General features: G+C 52.0%; 3 protein-coding genes across 10 annotated transcripts in view; 1 reads left to right on the top strand and 2 right to left on the bottom strand.

Moving 5' to 3' along the window:
- The window catches only part of PSD (pleckstrin and Sec7 domain containing), a 44,117-nt gene extending 42,082 nt beyond the window's left edge, over window positions 1-2,035 (bottom strand). Inside the window, exons 1-2 of the mRNA XM_053949443.1 lie at window positions 1,946-2,035; window positions 694-815 (exon numbers count right to left, since the gene is read on the bottom strand). The gene's annotated coding sequence lies outside the window, so the exon portion shown is untranslated. The remainder of the gene's footprint in view (window positions 1-693; window positions 816-1,945) is intronic.
- Window positions 1,621-8,480, top strand: FBXL15 (F-box and leucine rich repeat protein 15). Of its 4 annotated transcripts, none has more exons than XM_053949458.1 (4): window positions 1,621-1,759; window positions 3,722-3,972; window positions 4,701-5,203; window positions 5,579-8,480. In XM_053949458.1, exons 2-4 carry the CDS (start codon window positions 3,790-3,792, stop codon window positions 5,766-5,768), a joined length of 876 nt encoding a protein of 291 aa, XP_053805433.1. In that variant the 5' UTR covers window positions 1,621-1,759; window positions 3,722-3,789; the 3' UTR covers window positions 5,769-8,480. The 4 variants fall into 4 exon arrangements, with proteins under 4 accessions (XP_053805433.1, XP_053805432.1, XP_053805434.1 ...); XM_053949457.1 differs by lacking the exon at window positions 1,621-1,759 and adding an exon at window positions 2,109-2,372; XM_053949459.1 differs by lacking the exon at window positions 1,621-1,759 and adding an exon at window positions 2,817-2,898.
- On the bottom strand, window positions 6,815-17,917 carry CUEDC2 (CUE domain containing 2). 5 transcript variants are annotated; one of them, XM_053949463.1, is made up of 9 exons: window positions 17,833-17,917; window positions 16,885-17,014; window positions 13,741-13,832; window positions 12,773-12,916; window positions 12,393-12,454; window positions 10,813-10,946; window positions 9,410-9,966; window positions 7,699-7,759; window positions 6,815-7,326 (listed from the first exon to the last, which is right to left on the bottom strand). In XM_053949463.1, the coding sequence occupies exons 3-9, from the start codon at window positions 13,812-13,814 to the stop codon at window positions 7,180-7,182; spliced, it is 1,179 nt and encodes a 392-aa protein (XP_053805438.1). In that variant the 5' UTR covers window positions 13,815-13,832; window positions 16,885-17,014; window positions 17,833-17,917; the 3' UTR covers window positions 6,815-7,179. The 5 variants fall into 5 exon arrangements, with proteins under 5 accessions (XP_053805438.1, XP_053805439.1, XP_053805440.1 ...); XM_053949464.1 differs by lacking the exon at window positions 17,833-17,917 and adding an exon at window positions 17,158-17,544; XM_053949465.1 differs by lacking the exon at window positions 17,833-17,917 and having other exon boundaries at window positions 9,410-9,471; window positions 9,796-9,966; window positions 16,885-17,026.
- Window positions 17,918-19,700: the final 1,783 nt, after the last annotated feature.

The following is a 19,700-nucleotide window of genomic DNA, read 5'->3' as shown; positions in this document are numbered from 1 at the left end:
CATGAGGTTGAAGATGCCATGCCCTGGCTCTGTGAGCTGCCAGCACTGTATGTTTCCAAGGAATATACCAGAAAGCTGCAGCAGCAGCAGTTGTTGTGAGCTAATCTGCTTCCTCCCCCTGGTGCTCAGCTTGGTCGCTCATTACTATGGATCAGCTCATGGCCTGAGGCAGTAGCCCTGCTTTCTCCCACAGGACATCAGTGGCCACTGGGATAACAGGAGTGCCAGGGAACTGAACAGCGTCCCCTGTGTGTTGAAGGTACCTGTGCAATACACTCCCTCAGCTGTCTTGCAAGAACTGCAGGTGTCATAGCCCAGCATTCACCAGGTCCAACACAGAAAGCTGTTTTGGCAGACCTGGTTGAGGTATTATGAATCAACTAAAATTGGCATCCAACTGAAGCTTAAAAAGGAGACATACCTCTCAAGAGAAATGCAGACCCAACTTTGGCAGAATATATTCCAAAAGAAAGACAGAAACTTGCTGCAAATCTTGATTGAGCAGAGCAGAACAAAGCTCTGCTCAACCTTCAAGCTTGTCTGCTTTGGGCTGTCCCTTCCCTGCACAGCTACAGTGGATAACACCCCCCAAGCCCTGTACTGCAGTGCTGTACAGCCATTTCACAACTGCTCTGCATATAGGAAAACTTGATAGACATGAGCACAAAACCAGGACTAGTTTGGGATCCTTACCATTGGTGTAGACCTAGGTTGCTGAGTTCACTGAACATCCTGATGGTGTAAAGCTGTATCTCAGCACGCACCTCTACAATACACTAACAGTCTCTGATGCTCTTTCTGCATCTGCAAACGACCTGTGGACAAAAAAACAGAACAATATGAACATTTCACAGCTGGAAAGTACCCATAATTCCTAGTACGTCACACTTGCATCTCAATAGCTGTAGCAGCCAGCCGGCCAAACCCCTCACAGGCCAAGAGCTCTCAGGCCCTTGGGGCACTTATAAACCTTAGTGGCCCTAACCAGCCACACGTCCAGCTTCCACCACTTCTGCCTATAGGCCCAGTGATTCTGTACATTAAGGGACTCTGCCAGGTGGCAATTTTCCATTTCACTTCAGTGGAAAGTCAAGAGCAGAGTGCTACCACCACAGGGAAAGAAAGAGCTGTCTCAGGACATGGCCAGGGGCATTCTCAACTCCAACAGAAAATTTAAAACCCTGCAGCACTTGTCCTTTAAATGAAAAATGCACTTCAGAGAGCCACTGGAATCCTCGAGGAGCAGGTGCTAAGTGTCCTGGGGCAGACAGGGTGGGTAGCTTCCCACAGAGGAAAAAAGACCTTTTTGCAAACCAGCTTCTATATTTTGAGGAAATGAGCAGAGCAGGGTGCACAGACAGATCATTGCTTTCCAGGAAACTTGGGATCAGGGATTTGGCATTTGTTTACTGTCTGTGGGGCCTGCTCTTTTGCCAGGTGGATTTTTTTATAGTTTCTATGCCCGCAGTAATCAGCAGGTTGATGCTATGCTGCACAAGTCAGCAGGTCTCAGTCCCGAGACAGCGATGGAGTCACACGCCCTGTGCCGGCTCGGAGGTGTGGTGTGCGAGTGCCGCACCAAAGCGGACCGGGTGCCCGCCGGTGCCCGCTCCGCAAACCGACAGCGGGGAGGAAGGAGCAGCATCCGTTTCTGCGGGGTCGTTATGACAACTGCGCGGGCAGGAGCCCGGGCCGCTTCTCCGCGGGGGCTGCGGGAAAAGGGAGGGACCCCGACCTGTCCCCGGGGCTGCGGAGGCAGGTGGGGCACCGGCGGGGGAGCGGAGCGCCAGGAGCCGGTTGGCAGCGTGGGAGGATGCGGGCTGGGAGCGGCGGGCCGCGGGCAGCCCCGGGGCGGGGACAGCCCGGTACCGGCGGAGGAGCGGGGCCCAGTGGCTGCCGGCCGGGGGTGTTATGAGAACTATCAGCTCCAGGAATTGGCCTTTACCGAGGATCCGTCCACTCCTGCGGGCGGGCGAGGGCGGCACAGCCCACCGGGAGAGCCGCGGAGCCGGGCAGGTGGCTGGGGGGGTTCCGGCGGGGCCGTCGCTCACCGGCAGCAGCGGGTCCCGGCTCCGCGTGGTGCTGAACGGACAGCGGCGCCGCGCTGCGCATGCGCGACCGCCCGCCGGGGCCGGGGCGTGCGCTGGGACCGGGGAACGGCGGCAGCCGCTGTGCGCCCGGCAACCGGGGCCGTGGGGAACGGCGGCAGCCGCTGTGCGCCCGGCAACCGGGGCCGTGGGGAACGGCGGCAGCCGCTGTGCGCCCGGCAACCGGGGCCGTGGGGAACGGCGGCAGCCGCTGTGCGCCCGGGAGCCTAGGCAGCTGCAGGGCTGAGCCGGGGGAACTGAGGCCATGGGGACCTGAAGCGGCTGGTGTGCGCTGGGATCTCGCGTGCGCTGGGGAAACAGGATAACTGAGGAACTGGGACAGGCGGTGTGCTCTGGGGAACCGGCGTAGCTGCGGGGCTGCAGCCACCGGAGCGCGCCGGGGAACTGGGGCCATGGGGATCTGGTGTGCACTGGCGGTCTGGGATAACTGAGGAACTGGGACAGGCGCTGTGGACGGGGGAGCGGCTGCGCCCCGTGAGCTGGGCCACCAGAGCCGGTGTGCGCGCCGCGCCGCTGGGAGCAACCTCAGGGAGTCGCTGCGACACCGGTGGGACCCGTGAGCACCGTGGCCCGCTGTCCCGCCCGGCACTCCCCGCCGCGGCCCGGTGCCTCGGGGCCGGTCCCGGGAGCGCGCGACGCCGCCGGGGCGCGGCCAGGGGGCGGGGCAGAAGGCGGGGTGGTGGCGCGCGCGCACTTCCGCCCGCCGCCGTGACGTCACGGGTGGCCGCCGGTGTACAGGGCGGGTGCGGCGCCGGATGGAGCGGCCGGGGCAGCCCCGGCGGGGCCGCAGGTACCGGGGGCTGGGGAACGGCATGGCTGGGCTGGGCTGGGCTGGGCTGGGCTGCGCTGCGCTGCGCTGCGCTGCCCTGCCGCCTCGCCACGGCGCGCTGCGGAGGGCAGCGGGATGGTGTCCTGGTTCCGGCGTCGCTTTCGCGGCCGCCCCACTGCGGCGGCGGGGCAGCCCGGGGGCGGCTCTGGGGCCGAGCGAAGCCCCCTTGGGACGGCGAAGCAGGAGTGGCCTCGGGTGAGGACCCCCTTAGTGCGGACCTTGCTGGGGCCCAGTGTAACCGCGGCTCGGTGGGCTTTGGGCCGCCGGGACCCCTCTGCTCCTTCCCTTCGCGGCCCGAGGCTTCATCTTCGCAGAGACGCTGAACGTCCTCTCCTCGGAGGGAGGCTCCCTGCGGGGAGCCCGGAGCCTTGTTTCTCCCGCGGGAAGGAGCGAGTGCCTGGTCTCTCCCCCTTGCAGGGTGCCCGAGTGGCCCGGCATGGATGCGGGGACTAGCTGACAGGTAGAGCCAGGATGCTCGGACATGAATGCTGGGCACAGCTACTGTGCGACTGGTGCGGTAACGCTGCAGCAGCTTCTTGCTGCTTTGCTGAGGGACAGGGCCTCCTTCAGCAGCTGATGGAAAGCCCCACCCTTGCTCTCCTGGAGGGCACTGTGGGCAGGTAGACTCGGATGCCTGAGCAGGGAACGTCCCAGGCTGGGGAGGTGGTGATGCAGGCAGCAGGCACGTGCCCTGCTGATGGCTAGCCAAGGGGCTGTTCCCTGTGGGCTGACTGTGGGAAGTGTCGCTGAGCCTGAGTCTTTTTTTTTTGGCTGTTCCTCCTAGAGGCATCCGGCAGTAGGTGTGAGTTGATCTTGCCTGGCTCCTGCAGTAGCCTGGCTCTCTGGTATCTGATGATGAGTGTGACCCCGACCAGGGGATGCCTCCTGGACCTGCCGTGGGAAGACATCTTGGTTCCACATATTCTCTGTCATCTGCCACTGCAGCAACTCCTGAGCCTGCAGAGGGTCAGCAAGTCATTCCAGTCTCTCATCCAGCTGTACCTGGCCAACATGCGCTGCTTTGACTCAAGCCAGGTATTGGATGGCTCTGAGGCTGGGGGAGGACACAGATGTCCTACTGCTCTGGAACTAACAGGGGAGCATCTATGTGGCAAGAAGAAACCCTTGGCAAGAAGGGTAGTTTCTGCTCAGGAGCTTGGGTTAATAGTTCAGGTGTCAAACTGGACGGATGGGCTTAGGGAGGAGAGGCAGTGATTCAGGGCCCAGCAATGCCAGTGTCTTGAGTAAGAGGCCCTGGGAGGAGTAAGCCTGGAAACTTCACCCAGGCTGTTATGGGGCACTGGCTGGCAGTTTGGAGTTTTGGAGTGGCATGTCCTCACGAAAGTTGTGCAGTAGGTTGGGTCTGATGGGGCATAACTGTGCTTGGTCTTCAGGGAAAGTTTGTGCTATTCCTGGGAGCCACTGCCTGGGACTCAGAAAGACTGGAGTGGCTGCTATTCTGTGAGGATACAGAGTGGTCTAGCAAAGAGATTTTTGGAGAGCAGAGGTGTGGAGCTCATCATGAGTATATAAATGCAGGAGTGATGATGTGGGATGGAGAAACCAGAGAGAGTATCATCTAGCTTGTAGCAGTAGCCTTGGCTGAGGTGAGCAAAGTCTGATGGTAGGGTTTGCCCTGGGATGAGGATAGGGGATGGCTTTAGTCACTATTGTCACAGAAGAAGAGAGGAGGGGAGAGAGTATTTGGTGGCTTACCTGAAACCCTGGGGGGATGCCTCATTCTTCCTGGGTTCCCCATGCAGATTGGACCTGCCATCCCTCGAGCTGCTTTTGTTAACCTGTTGAAGGACAACGAAGTTCTGCAGCAGCTGGCACTCCAGAACTGCTCCGACTGGCTGACGGACCAGGAACTGCTCCCGGTCATTGGGCAGAACCACCACCTGCACCAGATCCAGCTGAAGGGCTGCGCCCAGCTCAGCCGCCACGCGCTTGTGGCCATCTCGCTGAGCTGCCCCAACCTGCGCCAGCTCTCCCTGGCTCACTGTGAGTGGGTGGACAGCCTGTCCCTGCGCAGCCTGGCTGACCATTGCAAGGCGCTGGAGGCTGTGGACCTGACGGCCTGTCGCCAGCTGAAGGACGAGGCCATCTGCTACCTGGTGCAGAAGTGCGGCAGGCTCAAGTCTCTGTCACTGGCTGTCAATGCCAACGTGGGCGACATGGCAGTTGAGGAGACTGCCAAGTGCTGCCCAGAGCTGGAGCACTTGGACCTCACAGGGTGTCTACGAGTCAAGAATGACTCCATCAGGTACTGAGCAATGTGGGGGGCCGGGGGGGGATGGCAGGTACTTGGGATGGGGAGAGGAAGAGAACCAGAGAGGAAAGTCAGATTTCTTCATGCTGAAAGCAATGAGAGCTTAGTCTGGGAGAAAAGCCACTAGCAGGCCCTTCAGGGGAAGCACTGTGTGCTATTGACAGCAAATTTACCAGCATATCATGGAGGATAGGTCTGGGATCCAGATGTCCCTTGACTTTATCTCATACCAGCATGGTACTGTCCCCAAAGGATGGTGCATGCATGGCACAGTCACGAGTGCTAGGCTGCTGGGAGTAGAGAGAGGAGTGTGAGTGGTGCATTTAAGTGTCCTGACTTGCAACTTGCATATGCTGTCTTTCTTGGCAGGGTCCTGGCTGAGTACTGTCCCAAGTTGCGCTCGCTGAAGGTCAAGCATTGCCATAACGTGGCTGAGTCCAGCTTGAGCATCCTCCGAAGCCGTGGGGTGGAGCTGGATGTGGAGCCTCCGCTGCAGAGGGCTCTCGTTCTGCTGCAGGATGTGGTTGGCTTCGCCCCTTTCATCAACCTTCAGATCTAGAACTGCTGCTGCTGGGGAGGGGGGGACTGACACAGTGCTGGGATCCCAGAAGGATGCCGGAACTGGCTGCTGTAGAGACGTGCAGAGGTTGAGGTCAGTCCCATTGCTGAGGCTGGCCTGAGTGGGGCTCATTCTTTCCTCTGGGGCTGAGTGTTCATAAGTGGACTTCATCGGTGCCTCTGGGGAAAGCAACTCCCTCTGCAGTGGTGTGGAAAGAGCGAGTGATTTGCAGGAACACCATGGTGCTGAACAGGTGCTTGGTCAGGCCAGCTAATAGATAGGACTTATTATTTGTTGTATTTTAAATCTTTAAGCGGCAGCTGTCCAGAAAGCGGGGGAGTGTTTGGTAGGGACTGTCCCCTGGGGTGGGTGTGCAGGGCATGCCAGCAGAGCTGTGGAACAAACCAAACCGGCTGGAGCAGAAAGAATAGCTACCAGCCCTCCTCTTGGGAGAGGGCAGGCCCCTCTGGGCTCTGGGAGGAGGGCAGTGAGCCTAACTCCAGCCCACAGCCACTGGCTAGCCTGGCAGCAAAGGACTAGCGTGATCCCAGTACAGGCAGTGTGTCTGCCCAGGCCTAACGTGCTGGTTTAGGCTGGAGCAAGGTGGGAGTTGTTTAAGGGGGAATATGCTCCTAATGACAGTTTGACTGAGAGAAACTCAGTCACTAGCTGTGCTGTCACTGAAAGCAGTTGGTCATTGTCATTTGTTTCTTCCAGCACCTGACTTAATATTTTAGTAGTGCCCAGGCCTGCTACTGTATTTTGCTCTCTGTTGTGTGGCTGGAGCTTTGGCTCTCAACAGTGGTGAGAAATGGCAAGAGCACCGACTCTGCTATCAGCTGGAGTTTATGGAGAGAGCTGCAGATTGTGTTGGCAGGGAGAGCCTAGTTCTGGAGTTCAGCCTAAGCCCTTTTATCCACTAGGCAGTTAACAAACAGCAGCAGCATCTTGAGAACATGATGAAGAGAGTAATTAGAGGAAGAAAGGATGACCCTGCTTCTGTCTTTGGAGGCAGTGTTGTAAACATGTGCACGTTCTGGCTGAACTACACACCAAGTCACATCATCTTTATTAATACTGGCACTCAAAGCAACAGTGCACAAAGACTCATTAAAAAGGTTGCTGCAAAAGCACATGCCACATCTCAGATCTAAAAATGTCCCATGCAAGGAATAGCAGAGAATGCCCAGGTCCTGGTGAGCCACTGCGGTGTGCCCCTGGGGACAGAAGGATAGCTACGCAAGGAGAGAAGTCCCCTCAGCCAGGTTAGTTGAGGAAACAAAGCAGTGTCCTGGCTTCCAGGTTAGTTCAAGTTAGTGGCAGGTGGAGTTGTCTCATTCTTAGCACCGTACATCCATCCTGCCATGCCTGGCAGTGAGGTGGAAGGCTGAAGAGCAGTAGAACCTGGCTGTCAGTGGAACTTGTACTTCCTGGCTGGTTTTAGGCTGATGTAGGTTCTCTTCATCTCCTCACTCTCAGGCTTCTTGATGTCTTTGTACCTCTCTCCTTTTGTGCTCACCACCTGGTTATCAATGTAGCGGATCAACTTCTTGGGAGCCTGGAGAGGAAAGATATTAACACCAAGTGGGTGGACAGCCACACTGCTAGAGAAATGGAGGGGGCAAGCAAAAGCAGAGCTGCACTATGGGAGGTGGGTGGGTGGGCTGCTTTACCATTGTCTGTGTTGGGAAGCTTGGCCAAAACTGGGAAGCGTGCTATCTGATAGGAGGGAGCAAGAGCCATGGTAGTCAGGAAAGGTAAGAACTGGCATTTCCTGCAGCACCTTAGCTGAGCTAATCTTCCCCCTTTGACTGACAGGTTCTATGAACAGACCTGCCTTTGGCCTGCCCTGCTGTTTTTTTGGACTTGCAGCCTGGTTTTATTTTAAACCATGGGACATTCAAACTGCTGGTGAGCTGGATGTGCTTACCTCTTTGGGTGGAGCTGGCCGATGTGTTTTCTGATCATCTGCACTATCCACCATCATGTATCTGAAACACAAGAAACATTTGGTGAACACTGTAATATACATTGCCTGGGACTACTCAAAGCCTATGTCCCTTCTCCCCTGGCTGGTTTGTGTCCTACTTGCCTAGACTGCAGCTAGGAAAACTTGATGTTCCCCTCTGGGTGAAATGGGCAAGAAGTATGTCACCCTTCTGGTGGAAATCTAGCAGGATTCTCCTGGAGTAGCATCCTTAGCTGTATGTGAAGGGTATTGAAAACTCAGGTGGTTGATAATGCTGATAGCCACTGCAGAACTGAGAGAGGTACTGAGGTGTGGTGTGTTCTGCCATTGGGGCAGCTTTGTTCCTTCTCAGTCCAAGTGATGGCAGCCAAATGAGACATATGTGAGATTACAGGACCAATCTGTCTGCTTTTGCTCTGAATGATGGTGTTCCTTTCACACTCCTCCTACTACTTGACTATGAAACAGGTCTGTGCTGGAAGCAACTTGATAAAAGCATCACCTCATTTCCTATGTAACTGAAACATCAGGGTCCAAGCATTTGCTTGCTGTACTGCTGAGTTGCTACTCTGAGAATTTGGTGCTGGTTCAGCACAGGTGACCACGACTTCTCCCTCAGTAGTTAGTATAGTTACTCTTGTGTATCTTCAGCTATGGCGATCTGCTTTCTGTACCTGTGCTTGAGTGATGTTTAAAGTACAGGATGTTGCCAAAATGTCATTAAAGTGAAGTTCTCAGAAACATGAAAAGAAGCTGGTGGTTTTTTGTTCCCTTGCCTGTCACTGAAATGAGCACAGGAGATGAGCAAGGACAGGGATTACTACTTCTGCCTGGATGCTGTTCTGCCTTGCTTTATCTTTCCTAGCCCATTGACTGTTTATCCTGTCCCTGGGGAGAATGTAAAGTGGAAAAGATGTGGCTGGATAGACGTGTGGAAGCTGCATGCCTGCATGAGGATACTCATGAAAGATGAGATCTTAAAGCAGATAGATGAAACCACAGTGTGGGTTCTCCCATTGAGAATTAAACGCTTTTAGTAATGAGTATAGGTAAACTAATCTAAAGCTATTTTCATTCCTAAGAAGCCCATAGGAGGACTTCAGAGAGGTCTCTTTAAATGCATTGAATTCACACCTTCAGCAATTGAGATTTAATCTTCCCAGTGCTGTTGTACAGGCAGTCTCTTGAAGGTATCTTTAACCTTGTTTGGACTGTCTCCAAGAATGGAGGTATGAATGAGTTACTGTAGTTCTGCAGGTCACCATGTGTTTGTTACCTGAGCTGGAGCATGGTGTTTGTGCCTTGAACCTTTAACCAGGACCTCAGCTAACAGCACTGTGACTTACACTGTATCTATAGGAGGCTGAAACCTTGCACACAGCCAGTGCTGTGACCCAGCTGGTACAGGTCATGTGTTTCTGTGCCAGAGCTCTAAAAGAAACCAAACCTGTTCTGTTGTTTAGGTTTTGTGGGTTGTTTGTTTGGGTTTTTTGTGTGTATGTGTTTGGTTGGTTGGTTTTTTCATTTCTTTTTTCTTCTTCCCACTGATGATTGTATTTGTGCTTAGATGTGTTCAGCCAATACCCACCCCTAGGTCTTTATAGACCACACTGTTCCCCAAACTGCTACCTCTTCATTGATTTGGAACAAATCAATGCTGCTGGGTACTTACTTCTGTAGGATGACCTGTTTTAGTTCCTCATGGTTGGGTGCTCTGCGGGGCCGTGCCAGTTCCTGGGAGGAGACAAGTTGGTGTGTGAATAGCACAACAGGGCATACATACAGCTTACCTGCCAGCTCAGTGAACCCAGCTGCTGGTGGAGCACTCCAGGGGGAAAGAGGTGCCAGCCACAGCTCCACTGGGGTCCTGGCTTGGTTGTGGGTACAGCCTATACTAAGAGAGCCAGGGGAGGGGAGAGGAGCTGTCACTCTGCATGATCTTCCTGGCTTATCGTGCATAAAGTTTCTGCAGTGAAAATTTCTGCTTGAACAGATAGTTGTGGCACTGAGCTCTGCCCTGCTCCTTGGCCCGCTGCCACCCCGGTCAGAGTACAGTACCTTCACACTCGCACCTGCTGGGCCAATTTCCACCTTCTCCTCCACAATTAACTGCACTGCTTCTTCCAAGTTCCCCAAGGCCATGGCGAGAGCCTTCTCTGCCTGGCTCACAGTACAGGCCGGGAACATCTCCAGTAGCAGCTCCACCCCATCCTTCAAGTCAGCACCTTCCTAGTTGGAGAAACAGACACAGAGGTAAGTTGGGGATGCAGTGAGGAGTGGGCTACTGAAAAGGGCCTCTGGTTTTTCATGGTCAGGAAATTCAGCTTGCCCTTTGCTGAAAGCTCTCTCTCCTTACCATCATTACTAAATCTGATTCCAGAAGCTAACAGGGGACTGTATCTTTAGAAAGACCTACTCCTCTCACTCTCCTTTAATCTCCTCCCTCTGTATTTCAACTTGCTTTCAAGCAGGGCTTCTGTAACCTGACTCATCTGTGTGGTCATGCTTAAGAGTGAGCTTCCTGGACCCTGTGGTGCAAATGCCTGACTCCTGCCCACCTTGTGAAGTTATATGTACTTTGAGTAGAAAGGAAAGGGCCTGCTAAACACTAACCTGATGCTACATCAGAAGGAATCACCATAGCAGCATTTGCTAGAAGGCTGTGGACACAGAATGCTTGTACTGAAGAGCAGGAATAGATCAGTACTGGAGAAACAGCAAGCAGGGTGTGTGGGGGAGGAAGGTGGAGTTGATGTAGAAGGTACTGCAGTACCTGTAGCTGCTGTGGGATCTCTGAAGGCACTGAGACAGGCTCCCTCAGCCATTGCTCTGGCTTACCCTTTCCAGCCACTGAAAAGGATGAGCCAGAGCATTGGCTCACAGTCTGTCAGCACATAATTTTCCGACAGTCTTGCTCAGGCCATACAATGGAGAAGATCATGGACACAAGTGATGCTGTGTCACAGCCTATGCTGTGGTTCCTTCCTAAGCTGGAAAATGCCCTCAGGTGGTGCTGGTAGCCTAGTGCTGTGTGACTGTCCCCAGAGTTCCTGCTCCTCTGCGGGGTACTCATACCTGGGCCCCGGCTCCGTCTGTTAGAGTGCACAGTCTTTCCCCGTTGCAGGCTCCAGCTCCAGCCTCCTGGCCCTTGGTGAGATCTTCAGGGGGCGCTTCACTCCTGCTTTCCACAGCCTTTTGGCCAAGTTTTTCTTAAAGACATAGTGATATCTCCTGAGGAACAGTCCCACTAAGGCTAGAGCTCTGTGCTTTCTGTTGGCATTAGATTGCTAGTGCATTGTGTGCCAAAGCAAATCTCTTCTGAAGTGACAAGACTTGGAAGCACTACTGTTTCTCCTGCCCTCAGCGGGGATAGCTGCAGCTCTGCTCCCACTGATCTGCAGGAAGCCAGTGCTAGCACACTGGCTAGTGCCTGACTTCTGCATTTCCAGGCTGAAAAGGGCATGGGTTGCTTGCAAATTCAATTACACTTTTCAATTCTCAATCTGCTAGTGCTTCGGTTGTGGATACTTCCATTTCTAAGAATTCCCTGGTATTTGCTCTTTGAACTAAGATGTAGTTTTGATTTTAAACTTGGGAATACACTGTGCTAGTCCCCAGGATGCATGCAAGCCAACACATCCTGTGATCAGGTTACTCTTATGCATCTTTTTTTTTTACATGCTCTTTTTTCCACTGTAGGAAGAGCCATTTCACTTTTGTTCTGCCCTAAGACTGGGACGCTGCTTTCCTTCCACACTCTGGCTACATCAGGATCCTCAAGGGTAGGATGCAGGGGAGCAGAGCAGAGCAGGTGATTATGTCAAGTTCAAGAAAGCAGAAAGTAAGATAAAAGACAGGACTGTCTATTCTACATTGTGTAGCCTTCTGGCAAGACAGCAGTGATGTTGCTAGACTAGCAAAACTCAGACTGGTTATGCCCTGGAAGGTCTGATATCCAGGCACTGCAACCTGTCTGTTCTTTAGTGGAAAGTACCCATGGAGTTAATTGATACAGCAATCCAGCTGGCCTGTGAATGCTGAGGTTAGAAAGGGCCATTGTCACTGTGTAGTCTTCTGCAGTCCTGCATAGTGCAGGTCAGAGCACATCGCTGATTTTGCATCTGTGCCAGGGTTCATGGATGAACAGGAGGTGAGCTTTGAGGATGCTCAAAGTTAGATGTGATACATGTATTCAGCTGGATACCCTATTTGATGATGCACCTGATAAAGGCTGCCCAGTGGTAGTGCCACTTAGGCAGATGGCTATCAGAGGCAGGCAGAAATCCTCTTTCAGAATTAACTTACAACAGAATTTCAACAAGCAGCCCTGAATTGGCTATTTCTTTCTTATTACTCTGGCTTTGATCTCAATAGAGGTATATGGAGAACTGATCAAGTGTTTTTCACGCCAGTATGTCTTGGACAGTATTCCATATGACTCCAATCTCCCATCTCCCATTTGTTGATGTGAAAAACCTGATTGAATGTTGGAAAAAAAAAAAAAAACCAAACCTGTCAATCAATTCGGGCTACCTTTTGAGTTCCTAACTGTGGCAAACAAGTTCATACTTTTTCTGTGACATTGTTCAACTCCAAATATTAAGACTAAAAACATGTACAGATCTTGTTGTGCTGAAATTGTTTATGTAACTCACCTCTGTTGCGAGCTTCACCAAGCCTTTCTGAGAGGGAGAACATCATTTCGCAAACATCCCCACTGCAAGAGACAGAAGCTGTATAATAAGCATGAGGAATAAAAGCCTATCTTACTTGGCTACCATTTTATAGAAAGACAAGGCTTGATGGGAAGCCCAGTAAAATCAGCTGGTATTTCAGATGACTAAGGACCTACTTGCAAACTATATTAGGATTAGCATCTGTGTATTCAGGCAAAGAGGGACTTTATTATGAATGCTCAGGTTTAGTACTAATACATTTTCAACTGGGTATAACAAAAGAATTTGTAGTACTGCGGGTCTTGGGGCCATGCCCCCAGTGCATGGCATGCACATACAAACCAGTAACAATCACATACCTGTGGATTTCTGCAAAACCAGGGATATATGCCTCCATCATTTCCACAAAGGTGTCCATATCAAAAGTCTCTTCAGAGGACTCTGGTGAGCCCAGCTCTTCCAGGACACCCGTGATATAAGAGAAGAAAACATCATCCATCCCACTGGAGACAAAGAGAACACAGAGAGCAGGGTAAACAAGCCCATTTTTTCCTTTCTCTCCATCCCCACTCTGCTTAACCTTGTCTCTTTCTAGTACAGCAGCAGCAGGACCCATGTGACTGTATGTTATGAGGAAATACCACCCCTAAGGCCAAGCGGCAGGTGGTCAGTGGCTGAGAGGGAAGCATTAACAGATAAATAGTGCATGTGGTCCTGCTTCCTGGGCAGCACTGAATGAAAGCCCCAGCGTGTGTTCCAGAGGCTGTGCTCCTGTGGGTGCTTCAGCTGAAATAACCAAAATATTCCAAATGTTCAAGACCTTGGCTGTTCTAGATTGACTGGTATTTCAGGTGAGGTCATCACATTCTGTTAAGTTACACTTTCTATGGGATACAGTGTTCTCTGCTTGCTGCTCTCCACGCTTGTGTCACTGCTGCCACCAGCTGCCAAACTAGCTGCTGTGTTCCAGCCTCAAGGTGGCTGTATTCTCTGCATGCAGGCAGAGTTCAAAATAGGGAGAGGCCTGACATAGATGATCCTGCTCAGCCATTTGGAAGCGCCGTGGAATGAAGGAAATCCCATATCCTAATGGGTATTACTGGACAGGAAATTAATCATCTTGGTCATCAAAGAAATGACATTGCTATATTGCAATGCTAAACTATAGTTGTTCCAGCATTCCCATCAGAGACTGTGCAAATTACCTACATCCTGGATCTGACTTAAAAGAGAGCAACACAAAGAATAGGAAAACTGCAGAATTCAGTATAATGCACAGAGTGACAATGCAGGAGCAACGATACTGGAACTGCCTATCTCAACATACCTGAGATCTGCTGCAGGGATGTGGGACTGGATGAAGCGTGTCAGTGTGTCTTGAATGATTCTTTCAATCTCCATGTCTCTCTAAGCCTTTTCCTTAAAAAAAAAGAAGGAAAAAGAAAACTCCATGTAATTTTAATAAAATCAAAATAACAAGATCAAAACGCAGGTATGGTATAGGCAAGTGTGCTCTTCCCATGAAAATGATTCATAAACTTCTCCAATGTCTTGTCATCTTTGGGTAACAGCAGGCAAAGATACCCATAAAAAGCTGCAGTATGAGGATCCACTGGATAAAGGAACCCAATATCTTGGGCCCCTCCTTACTGTATTAATGCTGTCACTATGCAGCTGTACCATACATTTAAAAAGTCCCCTCTGGCAAGCAAAGCTGGAAATGCAGATGTGTCCAGCTGCAGGAACCAGGGACCTCTTCTGAGCTGGAAGACTGTGGTGTCCAGTGAGGAAGAAACAGGGAGTGGGCTTGTATACTCACTGCAGAAAGGGGTGGACCTTCCAGCTAAGAGCATATGCAGTGATGCTTGGACTCGACTCATGAATGAGTGGGAGGAAGGTAATGTCTCCTAAAGAAAGGACGTCCTAGAATATATTTTACAGGGAAATACCAAGCAGGGCACAGACCAGTAGTCTGCCAGCCAAAATATCAAAGGTCTCCAGGTCAGGCATGAACTGCCAGTGGAATCCTGCCCAAACAGGAGCCCGTTGTTGTGCTCGGTAAATGAGCCATTCTAGAGTTGATGCAGCTGCAACAAGGGACACTTGATAACCCAAAACTCAGGGGAGTTCTAAGAATCACAGAGCTCCTACAGAAGCAGTGGCAGAAGGGGGCTGCCCACAGCCCTGCTTTGGCTATCAGTACTGAGCCTGGACTGAATGGGGTGGAAAAAAAGCTGTTTCTTAACCATTCCTTCCCCTTGGGGTCTACAGAGCTGCTGGGTGGACAAATTCCTGGTAGAAGCACCAAGTTCTTCCCAGGAAGGAAACCAGCCTTGCATTTAGAGAAACTGATATGGTCATTGGCCAGAGAGGTTCCAAAGGTCATCATGCTCCCATCAGTGCAGCTCTCTCATTTCATCCACACTAGGACCTGACCACACCTGTTTGGCACAGAACTCATGGAACAATCATATAGCTTACTAACAGACAATTCTGGTGTCCCATGGGAATCAGAAAGGTTTGGCATTTCCCTAGATGAGTCTTCCAGAGTTAGCAGGATATAAACAAAACCACCCCACGACACTCAGCCAAGTTTAGAATTATGTAACTCGGGACATCAAAACTCCTTCTGCATTAAACTTTCAAATGCTACACTTCTTCTAGTGATGACCTGCAAGAGTTAAGGAAGAGATTCACTAGGAGAGCTTATCCTATGTGCTCAGTTTTGCGTGGGAGTGATTTACAATGCACAAAATGATCTACAACCCAAAGGCAGGAGAAAATCACTCTCCTGAGAGCTCAGTTTTCCTGAAGAGATGTTATCATACTTCTAAACTTCCAGTCATAATTGTAATGTGGGTTTTAAGATCACTTCATTAGTTGTCACTGATTCAAATATATCTGTAGAAGTCTTTCTGCATTTCTTGTTGCAATATGGGTTCTGTGTAACGTTGCACAGAATCTATTTTTAAAAGCATATGATGAAATGATACTCCTATTGCTCTGCTCCACAGCTACAGCCTTACAGTTTTGCACTGTCAGAACAAGAGACCTTCAGCTCCTGGAAATCCCTGTCATTTTCTTACAAACCCCAGTCTTTAAACACTGTATTTTTTTATCACGGAGTGTGCAGTGGAGCACTGTATGTCATCTCATTAAGACAGACTTAGTTTGAAATGCCAGGAGTGCTTATTTGAATCACATAACATCGCATGGCATGCGTATTTCCTCACCTCAGGCAGAGAAAAGTGGTATCAGTTCTCAAATTGTGAATGTGAAAATTACTCATTTTCTGTATTAGATACTTTGGCCAGCATCTCAACAGGGTTTCCCACCCTACTGTCAGTCCTGAGAACCTAGCAATCTCCATCCCCTTGTATTCTCCTTCCCAAGATGTCAATGTCAAATTTATTTTGTTGGCTTGGTGGGGCTTTTTGTAAAACAAATGTAGAAATAATATCTCTCTAAAAGTACCATTGCTCTTGTGGTGTATGAAATAGCTACTTATGTAATATTGAAGAAAAGTTGGTATGAATCTGTCTTCCTCAAAAATAAAAGGGGGAGGCAAGAATCTGAACTGTTTGCATACAGCTAGATTGTTTTGGAAGGCTCTTTCAACTCCAACTTCAGCAATCATTCTCAAATAGTCAATGTGATGGAATGGGAATGACTATGAGCCTTGGGACTTTTTACTAACAAGACAGACTTGAGCAATTTAGAAGAATGTTTCTGAACTAAGTAACTGTATATCAGCTTTTATGAGATCATAAATTTGCCTACCGATGACTAGAAGTTTCTGCAAATGGAAGGAGGTGGGTGTTGTATCCTTGGATGTTTCTAAGAACAGGTTAGAGCAAGTTTAGGTAAATCTGATCTGAGAAGGTTCATTTAGCCCAAGTGTCAGTGAGTGAATAATGGGACAGGGATGGTTCACTGAGCTCTCTCTGAAACTTTTTTCTGAAAAAGCACAGAGCATGTCTTATGCTGCTTGGTGTGTCTGTACTCAGGGAAGTGCATTTCTCTGGGATATAAGGCCCTCTCAGGGCAGCCTGTGACACACAGGCTCAGAGGGACCTTCTCAAAAGACATGTGCAGGACAGAGAATGAGCTGTGGCTATACTTCACTGAACTACTTAAATCAAACTTTGCTGGCTTAAAAGAAAAGTTTCCAGGCTAAATGACACTTTACAGACAATTTCAGTGCTTCTATTTTTTGTTTTCCTTGCTGAAGAAATCCCTGAAAGGGCTTTCACAGTGTGGCTGCTATGGGAAAGCAGGCTGAGGTGGCTGTGAGTGTTAACACAATTAACTGCTTAATGCTCTACAATGAATATAAGACTTTTGTTTATAGCTTAGTCCCAGTAAACTAAAGTGATAGAAGACAATAATGCCAGTGGCCAGACTCTGCCTTCCCCTCTAGATCTACACTGGAAAGGTGCACTTGGATACTCTGCTGACACAGGGCCCTTACCGGAGCAGACGTGTCACCCGTGCGAGGTCTTCGGCTCACGGCCACTGTTTGTGATGTCACTTCAGTGCCTGCAGCAGAGTTGACAGCCCATCCTATGACTGCCAGGCTCAAGCCATGAATGAGGGAACCCCTTTATGGAAAAAGAAAGCTGAATTAGCTGAAGCAGGAGCACAAGAGAATCATTCTGTATACTGGTGTCGTTATGCTTTGTATCACTGCGACCATTTCCCCTAACACAGAAGGTACAGCTTTATTCTTTGGAATAAAATGTACTTTGTGAAAGGATGGCTGTGAGAACGGTATCCCTGTCCCTTCAAATTCACTGCGACGTCACGATGTTTTTCAACACCCACAGTTCACGTAGCAAGGCCAGCAGTGGTCCCTGCACATCACCAACGTATTCCCAAAGCACCGGTGGCCTCATCGCCATGGCCAAGCAGAAGTTGTCTCTCGAGGCTTTAAGGAGACAGACCGGAGAGCGAGCACCGGTGTTCCTGCTGTGCAGGTCGCCCCGGCCAGAGCCCCAGGCGGGCGCGGCGACACGGGCTGGGCGGCTCTCACTGCGCTCGGGCTGCTCCCCGCCACCGCCGGCCACCATTCCCTGGCGGGGGCTCGACAGCGAGGCCGCAGAGCGCCGGGAACACGCGCTGCACGGGCCGGGTCCTCCCCGCCGCGCCGCCCGCACCGTGGGTCGATCCCCGCACCGCAGAGGTTGCGCATTACCCTGCCCGGCCCCCTGGCCCGTCTCCCGCCCTCCGCGCTGCGGACCCCGGAGGAGAGCCCCAGTCCCGGGCTGCCCTGCGCTGTGTCCCGTATCCCGTATCCCGATCCCGTATCCCGTATCCCGATCCCACATCCCGTATCCCGTATCCCGTATCCCGTGCCCCGCGTCCCCGCGGGCGGGGCGGTAACGGGCGCGCGCCGCCGCCGGCGGGGGCCGGCGGTCACCTGATCGCCCGCGCGCCCCCGCCGCGCCGTCCTCCCTGCGCGCGGGGCCCGCGCGGCGCGATTGAACGCGTCACGTGGCCGCGCCCGCCGCCAGCCGCCGAGGCGCGCGCGGCCCGGCAGGGCGGGGCGGGGCCCGGCGGGGCAGGGAGGCTGCGCGCTGCCGCTCCCCGCGCCGCCATCTTTCCTGAGGGCAGCGGCCCGGGCGGGCTGGGGGCGCTCGGCGGAGCCGCCCCAGGAAAGGCTCCCAGCAGCTCTCGTCGCTGCCGAGTGCCAGTGGCGCGTTTCCTGCTGAGAATGGCTCGCTTTCAGATGTTAGGGCCAGGCTGCCCAGCTCTTCGGTAAGCCGAAGCTCTGTCGCGGGATGCTCCCCGAGCTGCCGCCCGCGTGCAGTCTCCTGGCTAAAGACTCGCCCCGCTACACCCAGGCTCGACGAGCCGCTGTATAATCATTCATTCTGCCAATTTGGAGGGTTGCTGTGTGTTTAGGGCAGGCTCAGGCCGTTCAAGAATCAATTGGGTTGGAAAAGACCTCTGAGATCACCGAGCCCAACATGTGAACACGCACCAACCTGAGAAAGCAGCAGAGCGGGATGGGGACAGGGGCAGAGCGGGGACAGGGGCAGAGCGGGATGGGGACAGGGGCAGAGCGGGGACAGGGGCAGAGCGGGATGGGGACAGAGCGGGATGGGGACAGGGACAGAGCGGGATGGGGACAGAGCGGGATGGGGACAGGAGCTGAGCGGGATGGGGACAGGAGCAGAGCGGGATGGGGACAGGGACAGAGCGGGATGGGGACAGGAGCTGAGCGGGATGGGGACAGGGACAGAGCGGGATGGGGACAGGAGCTGAGCGGGATGGGGACAGGGGCAGAGCGGGATGGGGACAGGGACAGAGCGGGATGGGGACAGGGGCAGAGCGGGATGGGAACAGGAGCAGAGCGGGATGGGGACAGGAGCAGAGCGGGATGGGGACAGGAGCTGAGCGGGATGGGGACAGGAGCGCGGCTCTTTCCCTGCTCACTGACTGCACTCGCCCGTCCCCAGTCAGGTGAGCTGCTCGCTGCTCTGCCTGGTCTGACAACGCAGTGCTTCTGGAGCACCTTTGGAGAACTAGCTCTGTTATGCCAGGTGCTTCTTCAGAAAGACCCTAAAGCAGCAAGGAATAGTTGTTCTCCGACTCATGCTCCTCAGCCACGTGTTTCTAAATACCCAGCGAATGAGCCTGATTCTGCCTTTGGCAATAAAAAAAAACCCTCAAAAAAACCCAAAAACAAACAAACAAACAAACAAAAAAGTCCAGAGTAATGCCATCTGGGTAGGGAATATCACACTCACTCCAGTGTTACTAAGAGCAGTCTGTTTCCATTGTTTAGTTCTCTTGAAATGTACATACATTCCTCCATTGACACTGCATGAATAGACCTCATTGTAAGAGTATCCGCTGCTTTTAATTTCTATTGCTTTTGACTGTTTTTAGCTGCACTTATCCATACATTAACCGGAGGTAATCAACTATGCTGCATTATCTTTTCTTCAGTCTGTGTTTTTGCCTTAGTTTGGTAAACACTTTGAAATCTTCTACCAAGCCTGCTATTTCTAGGTGTAAAATTGTGTGACCCATTGTGTGAAGAACATGCTGAGAATGCAGCTGCTTCTGGAACAGGCTTCATCACAGTGAAGTGGAAGGGGAATTTTTGAAGAAAATGAAGTAGCACATGTAAAGCCCAGTCCTAGGGTGACTTCATGATGCTGAATTTTATCCCCATTCGTCTGTTTAGCCCAGAAATAAGTTTTGTGCCTTTAAAACTGCTTCCAAGAGCGAAGGGAGGGAGAAGGAGCTCACAGTTTGTTTGCAGAAACTGCCCTTTCT

This window comes from Vidua chalybeata, chromosome 8, assembly GCF_026979565.1.
Source record: "Vidua chalybeata isolate OUT-0048 chromosome 8, bVidCha1 merged haplotype, whole genome shotgun sequence".
NCBI classification, from domain to species: Eukaryota; Metazoa; Chordata; class Aves; order Passeriformes; family Viduidae; genus Vidua; species Vidua chalybeata.
Note: the sequence above shows the minus strand (reverse complement) of the source record. Positions and strands in the feature narration are given on the sequence as shown.

Excerpts from the sequence above, each read along its gene's own strand:
- CUEDC2 (XM_053949463.1), bottom strand. The coding sequence starts at position 13,814 with ATGGAGATTGAAAGAATCATTCAAGACACACTGACACGCTTCATCCAG. Across the intron at positions 12,455-12,772 it reads GGTTTTGCAGAAATCCACAG|TGGGGATGTTTGCGAAATGA; the intron begins GTATGTGATTGT and ends TGTCTCTTGCAG. Across the intron at positions 10,947-12,392 it reads TGGTGAAGCTCGCAACAGAG|AAAAACTTGGCCAAAAGGCT; the intron begins GTGAGTTACATA and ends TATGTCTTTAAG.
- FBXL15 (XM_053949457.1), top strand. The coding sequence starts at position 2,111 with ATGCGCGACCGCCCGCCGGGGCCGGGGCGTGCGCTGGGACCGGGGAAC. Across the intron at positions 2,373-3,721 it reads ATGGGGACCTGAAGCGGCTG|AGGCATCCGGCAGTAGGTGT; the intron begins GTGTGCGCTGGG and ends TGTTCCTCCTAG. Across the intron at positions 5,204-5,578 it reads GTCAAGAATGACTCCATCAG|GGTCCTGGCTGAGTACTGTC; the intron begins GTACTGAGCAAT and ends CTTTCTTGGCAG.